Source organism: Corvus cornix, chromosome 5 (genome assembly GCF_000738735.6).
Source record: "Corvus cornix cornix isolate S_Up_H32 chromosome 5, ASM73873v5, whole genome shotgun sequence".
NCBI classification, from domain to species: domain Eukaryota; kingdom Metazoa; phylum Chordata; class Aves; order Passeriformes; family Corvidae; genus Corvus; species Corvus cornix.
In genome coordinates this window covers 49,085,923-49,100,756 of record NC_046335.1, presented here as the reverse complement: position 1 = coordinate 49,100,756, position 14,834 = coordinate 49,085,923, and the positions used below count along the sequence as shown (strand labels likewise).

General features: G+C 46.0%; 1 protein-coding gene and 1 long non-coding RNA gene across 2 annotated transcripts in view; one reads left to right on the top strand and one right to left on the bottom strand.

Moving 5' to 3' along the window:
• The window catches only part of TMEM86A (transmembrane protein 86A), a 26,629-nt gene that overhangs the window by 4,857 nt on the left and 6,938 nt on the right, over window positions 1-14,834 (top strand). The window contains exon 2 of the mRNA XM_039552991.1: window positions 11,129-11,393. Within this exon, the coding sequence (XP_039408925.1) occupies window positions 11,129-11,393 (265 nt within the window). The remainder of the gene's footprint in view (window positions 1-11,128; window positions 11,394-14,834) is intronic.
• LOC120410105 overlaps window positions 4,411-14,834 on the bottom strand; it is a 27,279-nt gene continuing 16,855 nt past the window's right edge. The window contains exon 2 of the long non-coding RNA XR_005602053.1: window positions 4,411-11,690. This is a non-coding gene — a long non-coding RNA (uncharacterized LOC120410105). The remainder of the gene's footprint in view (window positions 11,691-14,834) is intronic.

The window sequence follows — 14,834 nt, the reverse complement described above, 5'->3', positions numbered from 1 at the left end:
GGGAATCATCACCTTAGGAAAGCTTAGCTGGATCTTAGTAACATTTATGTCAGTCCCACCTTTTGGGAGAAGTCTAAAAACTTTGGTCCTACTGAGCAAAAAGCTGTGCTTATTTATGCCAGCTAAAGCCCAGGCATAGTGTTACATGCCACGATTTATTTTCTCAGACTGAACTTGTGCATTCTTGCTGTGACATTGACATTCTTTGCTGTAGCTGTTGCTAGGGGAGGGTGGGCTAGCGGAGCCTGGAGAGTGCGGGCTTCTCTCACGCTCTTCCCAGTGCCAGGGAGGGAGCATTAAGCAGGCAGTGCTGATCACTGCTGCAGGCAGTGCTGTGGATTAAAGGCTTCATTAACCCAAGTATATCACTCAAGGCACACGCGCCTGTTGTTCAAAGCGTGCTTTGTGCGTTAAGACTGTGGGTCCAGCTCAGAAGTCTGTACTTACACATAACTCCTCTGAAAGGACAGAGATGCATTTCTTCCGTTCTCTTTTCCTGTCCAAGTATCTCTATCCAAATACACTGCGTGCGGCAGAACAGCCAAAGTTATCTTCTCTGTGGGTAACTTCATAGTGCTGAGGAAATAATAACTCCAGGGAAATTAGACTCTTAGAAAAAGATGGCATCAGGAACCCATCTTCTGCTAGCATATGGGAACTCTTGAACAGCAAAAAGATTATTAGTTACATAACTCCCCTCCTGGAGGCCTAAGTGGTTATTATATCAACACTTAATTTTTCTACTGTCCTTCATGTCACACAAAGCCCAGCAGATTTGTCATTACAACAGAGATGTAGATTTTGCTTACTGCAACATACACAAAATTAGGGTGATGGTTATTCCTTCTTCTAGCCTGCTTGTGCCCTTCCTATATCCATTTCTTATACTGCCATAATCTAAATAGCATTTCAGCTAATGACAGGTTTCTGTGTGACAGATGTGTCAGTCCAGAGCATCACTCCATGTAATGCTGGACGTGAACAAGTATCCAGGTGACACGGCACAGAAAACTATGTCTAGGAATTTACACACCACCAGAGCTGAAAGGCAGTAGATGGGCTGGGCAAGAGCTTTCCTGAAGATTTCAAGTGTTCTGGGGTGGGAAGGATTTCAGACACCAGCAGAGCCCAGGGGCTGACACCGCAGCCTGTGACTCAATAGTTGCACAGATCCAGTTTTGCTCTGGATAAATGCAACTTGCATCTCTTCTTGCGTTTAGTCAGTGTTGCAAGGCTGACTCTTGTATTGCAAATCTGCCTGTTAGTGAGGATGGTGGTTCTTTTGATTCACCTTGCTGTGATCCTATGGAAATGCCGTGTTTCTACCAGCAGGCTAGTCTTCTCCCAAACACTAATTCCTGTAGATTACTGCAAGACGTTCTTGCCAAAACTGAGGGAAGATGAGACAACCTGTGTTACCAAATTGACCTTGAGGCTTTTGTTAAATTTGAATGAATGGTAAAGTTTCATGTCTTGCTTCTCACCAGATACCAGTTTTGGAGGCAGATATGGCATCATTTGGCATCAGGCATTAAATTTCCTGTTATGTATCAAAATGAGTGCATTTCTGCTGGTTGCAAGTAGCCTCTGATTGAATCATTGCTTGAGACTGAGAGAAGTTTGACATTAAGCCAGCTGCTCATTTTTCAGGACACTCTAGGCACACCAGACAGATCCTCAGATTTACATGCCTCCCATGGCTCCAGCAGAACTGGGCTGAGGCCATGGCTTGGCTACTGTATCCTTATTTGCTTGTGTCTTTTGGGTTTTTTAGGGCATGGATATTAGTGCTGACTTGTGCTCCATTGCAGGAGGAACTAAGCAAGTTTCGTGGCTTTTCCCTACAACCCTGATATAAAAGGAGTGTGATGACAAGGTTATCACTTAATTGATATTTATGAAGTTTCCACATCACTTGGTTGCATCTCTGGATTTGCACCTTCAATATAAAGGGCATAACCCTGGTAAGCAGCTGTACACTCATATGTGAGTGTGGTCTGCATTTGTTCATGCAGCCTGATTACAGCAGGGGTTTTGCAAGTGAAAGCCTTGGTGTATCAGTGTGAGTCCTGGGAGTGCATGGGTTAGTGTTTGTGCAGGTTAGTGTTTGCACCTGCCCATTCCACATCTGTTGAGACTGGCTGGGAAGATCCAATTTGTCTTTAGGTAAGTTGTGTGTGATACTGACTTATCCAGGTCACAGAATCTTGACACAAGAATAGATATTGGAAATAAAATCTGTGGCTCTGCTGTCATCCTTTGACCTTAACACCTTCCTGTCTCATAAGCATATCGATCCCATGATAACATGAGGAGGGCTGCTGCTTTTTTCTAAGGTACCAGAGCAGCACCTCTCTAAATACACATCTTTATTGGGATGCATTGCTATTTTTCCCTTCTGATTTTCTTTAATATCAGTATTTCACAAGCTTTCAAGCTGCAGGACATGATACACAGGTAGAGTAGAGCTTTTCATTCAGTTTCCTGATAGGCATAAGACAAGTTGAGCAGTGCCTCCTGGGCTTCCCAGCACAGCCCCACTTGCTTTTGCTGGTATTATTGCAGCCCCTTGTGAGGATTCACACAGTGAAAGTCTCTTGTGCAGAGCCACCAGCTTTCCCAGTCACTGGCAGCTGCCTTCCCCTCCTGTTTCAGCTCTTCCTTCCTGTTCTTTTTGCAAAAGCCTCACCTCTGGCAGGTGTGCAGCAGTCTGTTGTGTGAGCCAGAAAAGTGAGCTGCAAAAGTGCCTTTTGAATGCCTGAGGCGGTTTCATCCTTGGCATGTCTTTGGCAATGGCTGATAGGGCTGGTACAGCCTGTTGTGTGCCACCTGCCTTCTGGGCTACACTAATGGCTCTTTAGCTGTTCCTGCAAAGGGCTGTGGCAGCACCAGCTCCTGCAATGCCCTTCATTTAGACCCACATTATTCCCCACAGATTGTAGGTAAAAGGACATTTCTCTGCTGAAGAGGTTGGTTCTGGATGGAAGGGCCTCCCTTCCCTCACAAATGCCAATCCCTGGTGGCAAAGCAGCATGGGGCAGGGTAGAGCTTTGCCGAGTGCCCATTTTCCCTGGGTAGACATTCTTCCATGCATCCCCCCTGCCACAGCGAAATGACAGTGGCTGGGCCCTCCAACAAGTACATAAATGTTGCAGTGGTTTGTGGGGTGCAAATAGGGCTGGAGATGGGAGATGCAGGCAAAAGATGGACTTCAGCCCTGGGAACAAAGCACTGTCTATGCAGATCCCTCTCTGCTGTTACCTGGAGATTCAGCCTGCCCTTGGTGCTGGCAAGGAAAGAACTGACAGCACTCCCTGGGGTATTTTATTTTGGGTCTGCACCAGAGACTGGAGAGAGGCTCCAGTTTTGCCACACAGCTCTGGGGCAGATGTCAGTGGGTGGCACTTGTCTGTAGCAATGGGCATTGTACGGGGGTGCTGCTTTTTGCTCTGGCTCTGTGCCTTGCAGCTCGCCTGTTGGGCTCACCTAACACTGCTTCTTCCTGGGCAACAGAAGTCTGCACTCCTTTCACAGAAAAGTGTGATATAAATAATGATGAGTCTCCTGAGAATGCGTGCTTGTGGTCTGGAAGCCCTCCCCAGGATAAGTTGTGCAGACTTTTCTGTAAGCTGTAGAATTTTTTTATCTGGATTCTAGTGTGACAGGCTAAATAATTGCCCTTCCCATCCTGAGAGGAATTGCCTAGGACAGGTACCAACTGTGCATTTCAGGGTGCTGGCTGCCTGGCTTCTGAAATTCCCTGTGGCTTCGCAGCCTGCTCCTGATGTCCAGGGTAGCAGTAGGGATGTGGCTCCACCTGACCTCACTGAGGAAGGGTGTGTGCCCTTGCTGTGGCAGCACTGCAGCTCTGACAAGCAAAATGAAAAGACAGACCCATTGTGGTTCAGGTTTTTAAGCATTTGCAAGGGGTTCTTTTGTGAGTGTTACAGCAAAGGAAATGTTTGGAGAGGCTTGCTTTCTGCTACACAAAAGGGAAGATCTGGAATCTCAGGAGAGAAAAGCAGTCTTTGCTCTGAGATAAGATGCTGGCAGGCAAATACTATATTTTTGCTTTCATTTCTGAGAGCCATTGAGCTACCCTGAAAGCACTAGTCTCTGACAGCCCCTGCAGGCCTGAAGAGACTTTTGAACTCTTGACTAGTTGAACATTGTTAGTCCTTGGCAGTGGCATGTTATTGACCATACTCTCTGAAACTGCTGACAGCTATAGGATTGCTACAGATGCAGAGTCAGTCATTAGTACTGCAGGTCAAGAAGAGGTTTTTAAAATAGCCCTGCTTGTGGTCGTGTGCCAGTTTAGTAGACAGGACAGATGACTGGTAATGGAAAAAAGAAAAGCCACCCCCCAAAACCAAACCCCAGCAAAAATACGTACTTCCAAGCTGAGTCTTGAGTTCAGGGTGAAATGTATTTGTCTGCAATTTTTGTGAGTTAACATCAGCTAAAGAAAGGCTTCACCACCTTGAAGGCTTCCCTGCGGTCCCAGAAAGCCAAGGGCAGGTACCCCAGTGAGTTTGTAAGGTACTGGTGGGTATAGCAGTATCTGACATCTTTGCCTGGCCTAATAGCAGTAGGTCCTGGGTAGTGCAGGAAGGTCCCAGAGACACTTGCATAGCTCATTAGCTGAGCTAACAGGATTTCGTCTTCTATTCCGTACAAGAGATAACTTTATGGATACTGTAACTTCCTTAACTGCTGGAGGGAACACCGTGGTCCAGTGTCTCAAGAGAGCTTTGCGCAGTCACGGTTTAAAAGGCAAGAAGTAGGAGTGGGCTTCTCTTGCAATACGTGGCACAAGCTGTGCCCTGGTGCAGTGGGGTGATTTCCTTGGCTCCAGAACCACCTAAATCTACTTCAGGCTCCTGAGGGACTGTTCCCTACATTTCTAAAGCCTCCTGCAAGGAGTCTTTTGAGGGCGAGACCCCAGTTTCCCATTTGTGACTTTTTACATACCGGGTGTCTGCAGATGCATGTTTTTTATCTTACGGGTGTAGCAGCAGAGAGCTGCAATGTCCGAGAGCTCCCAGGTCACAGCGGCTGCTGAGCCAGCCTGGCCTCATCAGCTGCCCTGTGAGTGTGGTCAGTGTGACTGCTCAGCACCCAGCGTGTTTTGCATTCTTCTCCCTTAAGCACCTGAAGACAAGACGGGGCTACTGTTGTACTTACGCTGCAAGAGTGGTGTCTGCAATCTCGTGTTGCCGGCGCTGTCACAGCACGAGGAGCCTCGTTCATGTGCTCCCTGGCTCTCCTGGCACAAACCACCCCATTTTTGATGCTCAGCTGGGTGGCTGTGCCGTGCCCTGTGGTGCCCAGGCGTGCTGCCTCGCTGCGGGGAGTCAAGCTGCCATTCCACCTGGGAGAGGCTGGCACAGGCAAACATTGCCCTGCTGCCAGGCATCTGCAGGGAAACTCGTGCTTCTCTCTGCATCTGAGGGGAAGTCGCTCGTCTGGAAGGTTTTAACCTCGGTGCTGACAGCTTTTCATCCCCTCCATTGTTAAACTGGAGATTAGGTTGAGTGTTAATGTAAATGCTAGTTGGGTAGCATTTTGGCTTGGTGGTGAAAATAAGTTTTGTTGTGGTTCTTGTTCCTGCATGCAGCTGTGTCTGGAGCAGCCCAGGGCTGTGCACAGGGGCCCTTGTTAGATGCCAGTTTGATTGATCCTCACCCACTGCCTGCTCCTCTGTGCCTCCACCAAAGGGTGACTTTTCTGGTGCCAAGAATTTGTGCAGCAATATAGCTGAGTTCACAATCCAAGAACTGTGAGGGCCTGTGCCAGTTTTTTAATTGTATTTTTCTGGCAAATAGCCATTGCTTGGTCTTAAGAAAAAGAAGTCAGGTATTTCTAGCTCTCAACCCTGTGTTAGTCTGTTGTGGAGCAAAGCTTGGAAGTACAGCTGGACCTTATTTTGCTTAACTGAGGTGGGGAAGAGAGTACCCAGGCTGCTGGAGTAGAGGGAAGAATGACAAAAACCAACAAATCAGCCCTATTTTGCAGGAGTTGAAGAGACCCTGGGGGTGGAAGAGCTGCCTTGGACACTCATGTGTCTGAGCTGGGAGGAGAGAATGGTCCTTTTGAAGGCTGGAAGTATTCAGACAGAGTCCTGTTATTTTGGCTTGTGCTGAACAACAGAGGCTCCTGTCAGACAAAACCATGATTTTTTGACCCCTTGCAAACAGGTCTGACTGAACAGTTGAGCATGTGCTGAGTTTCACTGCATTACCCCTGTGGGAGAAACAGAGGCCTTGAGTTGTGCTGGGGAGTGCCAGAAGCTGCAATAAAGACCTGGCAAAACTCATTGCATGGCATAAGCACGATGAAGACAGGATTATCAGCACACAAATTCTTCCAAAGGCAAATCATGTACCATCTTCTGGGTGATTTATTTGCTGTTTTACAAATCCATTTTAGATGTAGCCTCTACGATCTTGTCTCCACTTGTGGGGAGGAGGGTTCATCTATCACCCTGAATTTCCTGCAGCATGTGGAGCCTGTTCAGGAGCCATATGCCTTGGATGCTTGGCCCTTGGCATCTCCAGCACGAACATAAACCCTCTTATTAATTGCGAAGATATATTGCACTAACACAGTATTTCAGGCAGGTTGACTGGCTGGTTCAGTAACTCTTCGCCACCCTTCATAACAAGCACTTATTTTCAGTATTTTATTCAGGAGCAACTTGGGACATGTACAAGCCAGTACCTTCCTTGACAAATGGCAATAGGCAATCGGTTGTCCCCCTGGAGCATGTTTGCTCCTGCAGGAGAGCAGAGCTGGAGAGGCTTGCAGAGAGCCACATATTCTGGACATTGAGAAACAGGGGCCATGGGATTGCAGTGGCAGCAAACATGGCAACAAAGCCAAATAAATATTTATTGGCACACAGCTGGGGGTGAGAGCTATTGTCACAGTAGGGTAGAACCAAGGCAGGATCCATGATGCTGGATGCCAAAAGCCAGGAGGAGCAGCTCAGACACAAAATGGTGCAAGGCTGATGGGAGGGCTGGGTGGAGGACAACAGCCCAGCTTTTTTTGGCCAGCACACACAGTTGTGCTTGAGTGTTGCTCAGTGGAATAGCTGGGGTATTATTTTTACAGCACTTTTTCTGGAAAGCAGCATTTTGCAGCCCAGTGGGTGTGAGCCATATCCCCACAGCAGGTTGGCACACAGCTGGTGTCTGTATACTCATCTTCTGTGCAGGCTGATTTAGGGGACTTTGCAGAGAGAAGAGCATTCGTTGATACTCCACATTGTTCCTGGGATCAGTGCAAGGCTTAGGAACAGTGAACTCTGTCCAACTTAAGCATTTTAATGCAACAAGCTTCTGATGTTCTTCTGTGCCTCAGGAGGAAGATGTCTCCCTCCCTGTGGCAGCTGGATTTGCTTTCCCACTTGTGACATAGATACAGACAATTGTCTCCAAAATGTTAAAGAAAATCAGGGCACTGTCTTATAAATGTCTCTGTGGATGGGGCTTATTCTGGAGTAGAGGAGCCAGGTGTAAATTTTGGCTTGGTTATGTACCTGCAGCAGTCAGCACAGGCTGTATGCAGCAGTATTTCAAACTGGAGCAGAATGAGTACAGACAAAACAAGAAGGGGTGCTGTAAACCTATGAACACCTAGGAAGGTGGATATCCAAGCCCTGAGCCTCCAGAGAGCTCCATGTGCCAGTACCATGTTCTGTTTGAAGATCACAGAATCACAGAATAGTTGAGATTGGAAGGGTCCTCTGGAGATCATCTGGCATCTTGGTGAGAGCCAAGACACAACTTCCTCCTAGTCTGCCCAAGTCTTGGAGGGTTTAATTGGATTTGGTTAGATACAGATAATTTAATAAATAATACTTTTACTGTAATTCTACAAATACAGAGATAGTGGCTTTACAGCAGTTTAAACTAACTTTAAAAGACTCTAAGTAACTTAGTAGTCATAGCAGTTAAGAAAAAGCCCTGAATTTTGCTCAGTTTAGAAACTCAAAACTTGGAAATACTGCCTTGTTATTGCACTCAAGATACTTTCTGTACTGCATTTCAGCACAGAGTAAATTAGCAGTGGCAGGAGAAAAGAATTGGGAAGAAAAATGCAATAGAATTTGTGACAAAATGGTGAAACCCAGCCTAAAGCCATGACAATCACACACATCAGCAAAAAGGATCTTGTCACCTCCATCAAGTGCTTCCTTTTCCAGCCCCATCTCACATTCTAACTCTGAGACACAGGGACAAAGGAAATGGGTGGTTTAATCCAATTTATCCACACAGCCAAGAAATAATGTTCCCTTCCCTGTGGTACAGGCCAATCCCGTCATGGATTATATGCTTGGCTTTCCTCAAGCCACAGCTTCCAGTCATGTTGGTACATGGTTTTCCAATACCAGTCTTGACTTGTCCTTCAGGTGGCAAATTGCCGCATCACCTCTTTCCAAGCCTCTGCCACATGACCAAATGGAGGACAATCTCCAGCCTCACCCTCTGGTTGCCTCAGTTTTTCTTGGAGGATTTTTCCAAAGTATTTCCAGTGCCACTCATGAGGCTCTCATCTTGGTCAGAGCCATAGAAGAGGCTCCAGTGAGCTGCAGCATTCAGTGATGGGCAAGGGCATGGCTGGGAATAACTCATGTGAAGTATACTTGGAGAAAAAAGTGTAAAGAAATAAAGTGTCAATGATTAGAGACCTGTAGCCCTTACAGAAGTATGAGGTCATTCTTACACGAGGGTTCTATAATTCTTATGCATGAAAAATTCCTCAATTATCATTAGGATGGAAATAATACAAACCATTATTCTAAAATAAAGCTTCTGGGCTTGCAAAATTCACATTCAGATAGTGAGAAAAGGTAATTTTAAGCTTACCAAGCAAATATAATAATTCTGCACAAGTGTGTACCTTAGCTTCAGTAAGGCAAGGTTCCTGGGGAAATGACAAGTGTAATTAAAACCATTAAAACCAAGCCTCATCATGTGTGCACACAGGGGAGGGCAAGCTGTGATGGTAATGGTAACTGCTCCTAGCAGACGTTTTTCTGTTAATATGAGGTATTAAATAAAGCTTCCCATGTTTATTAACCCAAATACCCTCCTGTATGCTTCTACGCACTCTCTCCCCTACAATACTTGATAGTTCGCAGGCAACCCCAGTACTGTGAGACTAGATGTGCTTCTATGACTTTTATTTCAAGTTCATTTCTTATTTGCTGCCAGAATTTTCCCAAGGAACGCAGACAAGGAGTAGTAAATGGTGATTAATTTAGACAGCCTAAGTAGAGGACTCATGACAGCTCCCCATGTAATACAAGAAAGTTAACGGCTTGCTGATGTCCTTTTGTTAGGGAATTGTGTAGCCTGGTTGTTTAATGGAGTGTTTAAAAATTGTGTTGGCAATAGCGTATGAATAATGTATGATGAAATACCTTACTGCCAAGAAACTGCTGATATGCTGGGGAAATTTCCATCAGATGTGAGAAAAATTTTGAAGGCACTGTCTTCTTGGGATGCCCTTTATTTATAGCCTCACTGCTTCAGAGATTGCATTCCCTTTGTAAATACTGCATGTGAAGATGCCCTCCATTGCCTCTGCCTCTGTCTTCCAACTCCACCTGACTCTGTGTGCTTGTTCCCGTAAAAGCTCTGGAATTTTTATGAGATTATGACCTGAGCACTGTAGGCATGGAATGTTTCCTGTGCAATCTCCACCTGTTCTAGGTATCTGCATCAAGGCACCCTGCATCAAAGGAAGATGGACTCTGGTCATGGCAATGTCCCATGATGCAGGAAGTAAAAAAAGGATCAAGTTGTTTGGGAAAAAACCAAAAGACCAGTTTGGACTTCACAGTGTAAAATCACTTTGGATGCCAATAAATTTTCCCATGTCCTCCTCCACGGAGGCAGGAGGCCTCTGTGGGCTCTGGCCATGAGTAGTGGGAAGTCATTGTGATATGAAGCAAATAAATCTTGCTTGACCAAAGAAATGAGAGGACTGAGAGTGAACCCCTGCTTGCAGGGGAGCTCTGGGGGTTGCACTGCCTTAGGTGCAAGAGGAAACAAGCCGCCTGTAAGACTCCAGGACACAGCTCAGGCAGGCATGGAAACAGTTACAGTCTTTTCCTTTGCTCCTTGTTTTGGCCCTCAGCTCTTCTCCAGGGAGCAAATAAAATCATAGCTTTGTTTCTCACGTGGCATTTTCCCCACCTGCACTGAAATGCAGAAATGTGAGGAGGGCAAGTGAACACAATACGTATCACTGTGCAGAGTAGTCTCAGCTGAGTGTTTGTCAAGAGCAGACCCAGCTTGTGGAGTCTGTAGCTCTGTGCCCTGCCCCTGCTTCGTGGCTTTGTTATGAGTAGCCAAGTGCTTGTGCTGCTTTTTTGTGTCTGTATTTACACAGTAGAGCCCTGAGTCAAAACATTTCCTGCAATATGGGTACTGTATTATTAGTGTAATGCTAGAACAAAGCCACATGTGGTTGATGTTGGTATTAGTCAGCCGAGGAAGTTACATCCTCACCTGGGAGGTTGATGTGTTGGGTTTTGAAGCTCGTGATGCCAACAGCAAGCCCCAGGCATGAGGCTACAGGGCAGGAGAAAGAATGGGTTAGGAGAGAGGTTGTATCCTCAGGGTGATCTGCAGCCGGCTAAGCAGGTGGATTTGTGAAAATGGGAGAGAAGATTTGTGCCTTTGCTGGCTTGTTTGCTGCTGGGGTATATCTGGGCATGCAGTATTTCCACAGCTCCAGGAAAGGTGTATAAAAAGGGTTAGTCTAAACACATGATAGGTGACACGGAGCACCGGAGCAGTTTGACTGATGGCCTAAATATTTTCAGTGGAACAAATAAAGAGAAAAGGTATCTAAAACTTCTTCCAAATCCACCATCTAAAGCCCATCCTGCCAACCAAGAAGTGTTTTTAGCAGAGAGAGTCACAAAGGTCTAGGCAGAGGATCATGGTCAAGTTCAACCAGCATTTCTTGGGGTAGGAACACTGCCAGCTGACAGTATATGGAAGAGCAACTTTCAAAAGGAAGGAGACAGTTCTGTTATGAAGTTTATTCCACTGATGCTTCTGATGATCCTATTAATTTATCTTTTTTCAATGTTTGTTTTCTTTAGGTGAAGAGCGAAGGCCCCAAACTGGTCCCCTTCTTTAAAGCCACTTGTGTCTATTTTGTCCTCTGGCTGCCAACTTCCAGCCCCTCCTGGTTCAGTGCCCTCATTAAATGTCTGCCCATCTTTTGCCTGTGGGTTTTCCTTCTGGCTCATGGAATTAACTTCTTAGTGTCACACCGGAGTGCCAGCCGCATCCTAGCGGGACTCATATTCTCGGCAGTAGGAGACGCCTTTCTCATCTGGCAGGAGCAAGGCTACTTCATTCATGGTGAGTACAGTGTCAGTCCTAAGGGGATGCCATGGAGCCCAGCTGTTACCCTCTTTATTTAGTAATGAGTTGCTGGGCCACATGTTTTGTTTATTCATGTACAGCTTAAGCCCCGGGCGCTGGGAAGCACTCACCCCTTGACTAAAATCCATCATGGTTAGAGGAATCACATAATGGATGAGTCTTTCTCTTGAGCTTCTCTTGAGGTTAGAGAGGTAATTGGGTCAGGTTTGGTTTCCTGGCATGTGTCACAGCATCTGGGCTGGCTGGAGTTGAGAAGGTGGCATGGCAGAATCCCTGGGGAAGAGAAGGAAATGCTCATGTCACTTGTCTGCTCCCATGAAGCTACAGGAAGTATTTACCTCCTATCTCTCTGCACGAGATCTGTCAGCCCTTTGCTGTAAGGATTGGGAATGGGACACCTTGTGCAAAGGTCCTCAGTGGAAGACAAGTGGAGAGGACATTTATGTTTTGATAGACAAGCCCATAGCCTGAGGGAGGCATTAAGTGGATGACACAAACCAAAGCAGAAGAAATCTTGTCCTACTTGCATGTTCATCAGTGTGAATTATGCAGCCTGTTGTACAAGACATGTCTGTTTTGCAAAACATTTAAATGATGGTCAGTCAAGGACAAACCTTACCACAGTGGTCTGTTTTCTCTACAGAAAGATCCACATCTCTCAGAGCAAAACGAGCTTGGTTTATTTTGCTAGTTTGCAGACTGGAACATAATGATTCAGATTAATCATTTAAAGCCACGTTGAACCTGCCTGCAGCAATGCTCTCCCTGGCCTTGGACTGTCACAAGAAATCAGCAGCAGTTGAGTCCTTCACTGAACTGACTGCTGGGGTTCCTAAAGTTAATTTAACCAGCACAGGGATCTCACATAACACCCACCATGAACTGACTGCTGTGACTGTCCCACTGGAAAATGTGATGAGACGAGGGACTTTTTCTGACTTGTGCTGTTGTCAGCTCTGAAAGTCAAAGGCTTATTTTTTCCCCTCTCTCATGAGGTTAGTATTTAGTTTTATTCTGGGATTCCCACAAGCTCTTTCTTTATGAGAAGGAAGTGTGTGCAGTGCCAGATATGAAAGGCCAAATGCTCTGAATGTGGTTTTAATTCTTCCCAAAGGCTTATCCCCATCCCATTAAAAGTTTATGTAAAAATGTTTACTGATTTTGCTGGGGTTTGGATTAGACACTGAGGATTGGACCTATCTGGCTGAACCTCAGCCACGTTGCTGAGGAGCGCCAGCTTTCTCAAGGTGCCATCCCTTTTGTGCTGAGTGCTGACATTCCCACTGATGGGCCTCCTCCCAACAGGAGTACCTGGCTCAGTTGCCTCAGACCAACTGGTTTTGCCTCCTGGAGTTGCTCCTTAAGCTATGGCTTGGAAAACATTCAAGGCCCAGATCTCCCCATGACCATTTTCATATATGGACTGTTCTGCGCTTCTCCATTCCTGTGTAGCTGATATATCTCAAAGTTCCATCTCCAGTTTACTGCTAGAGGAAGGTTAACCAGTCACAGCAATTCAGCATCTGTTTGATGTGTTTTAATCTGCAAATGAGTCAGATTTTCAACCCTAACCTCACAACTGAGAAGTTTTGCTTTGTGGGTTTAGACACATTTTTTCTTCCTAAGGAGAAGAGAAGCTCTGTTGGAGCATTTTGAAAAAATCAGCCCACTGAGCTACTGCCTTCTGTAGGGAAGTGTTAAAATTTGTATTTCAGATATAAGCAGATAAAGTGCGCTGCTCCACTTCATCCTTCACCTTGCCTGCAAAATGTATTTTCTCCTATTTAAAACTCATCAGGTTGCTGTTGCTGACAACAATATTTTTGACGTTGTCAGTTGTGAGAATTTGAAGTTTCAGGAGAGAAGAGGAAATACTAGATAAAAATGTACATTCTGTTCAATTTCTGCAGTTTTTGGACTGAAAAGGGTTGGAAACTGGGCTCATTTGAAAAGCTTTTGAGACAATGAGTTTATAAAAGGACGTTTGTTCATTACTTTATAGGGAAGCGAGAGCCTGGGAACCTACTCCTGGCACACTTGACTTTTTTTCATTTTTGCTGTTTCAGTCCATTAATAACATGCTATTTCCTGACTAGTGTCTTACTGCATGTAGAAGATACTTTACAGTGTTAATATCCACCTCCTTTGATAGCAGGCGCTTAGAAACAATTTATGCATTTGGTGAAGAAGGCAGGGACTAGCAAAAAGGCCTTATTGCCAGCCTGAGGAAACCCAGGGGAAGAAAAGTGGACAGAGAGAAGGGCTGATCTCCGTGATGTGGTTGAGAGGACCAAGCTAAAGTCTGAGAAATGCAAGAGAAACGCACCCCCTTCCCCGTGCAGCCATCACAGATTTCCCAGGTCCTGTCTTGATTTGTGGGTGTTGAATGAGTAAACCTGGGAGCTGACTCCCTTTTTTGTGACCAGCCTCACCACATATCATGAAACTCCTCCTGCCTTTGCAGGTTTTGTTTGCCTGCTGCATCCTGTCCTCTCCTCCTCCTCCTCCTCCTTGCTGCCAGATGCCTGCATGAAGGATAACACATTCTTCAGTTCCCTGTTGCAGAATGCTCCATATAATGCCATTGAAGGAAAAAACATTCCTTAGTGCTAGGGTGACATACCTTTCCTATCCTTACCACCTCTCTGGGCTCTAACCTATCCCGCACTATAACCCTATAAAAAGCTCTTGTCCTAAATCCCTTCTCAGTTTCTTCGGTGCTGTGCCCATGAAGTGCAATAGCTCTGTGAAACATCAGCTTCTCTTTGCCCTCTTTTGTGCTTCTCTTCTTTCCCCTTCACACTGTCGGTTTTCTCCAGCCTCACCCTGCAAAACAGATCCCCACCAGCCCCCTCCCTCCTGTGGATTTCCTTTGCATCCCACCATGGCTGAGCTCTCAGTGGGTGTCTGGTCTGGTCCTCCCCAAAGGCAGGGAGACACTTCCACTTCCTTGAGCTGCCTCAACACAAGAGCAGTTGGATGAAACAACGTCTTCCAGCTGCAGGTTTTTGTGACTGCCCTTTACACCAGTGCATCATGTGTTAAAAGTGAGCAAGTGTACTGCTGAAGGACTCAGTTTCCCAGATCCTTTTCTCCATTTCATGCTTTTGAGCTGCATGAAAACTTCCAGCTCCTCTAATAACCCTGCCAGGATAAAGCTGGAGAGCCTGCAGCTGCACCATGTGTGGGTCTGGGAACCAGAAGACCCAAGGAGCTGAGCTCTGTTTGTGGCCCATTATCTACAGTTGTCATGACAGCTTGGAGGCAGCAGCTGTACCAACACATTGGGACATATTTTTGTCAACTGGATTAGTGGCAAGTGCATAATATATGGGCAGCACCTTCCAACACCCACATCTGGCATTTCTCAGGGGTGTTGCACTTCAAAGGGAAGCCGGCATTTTATTTTCCCTGTTT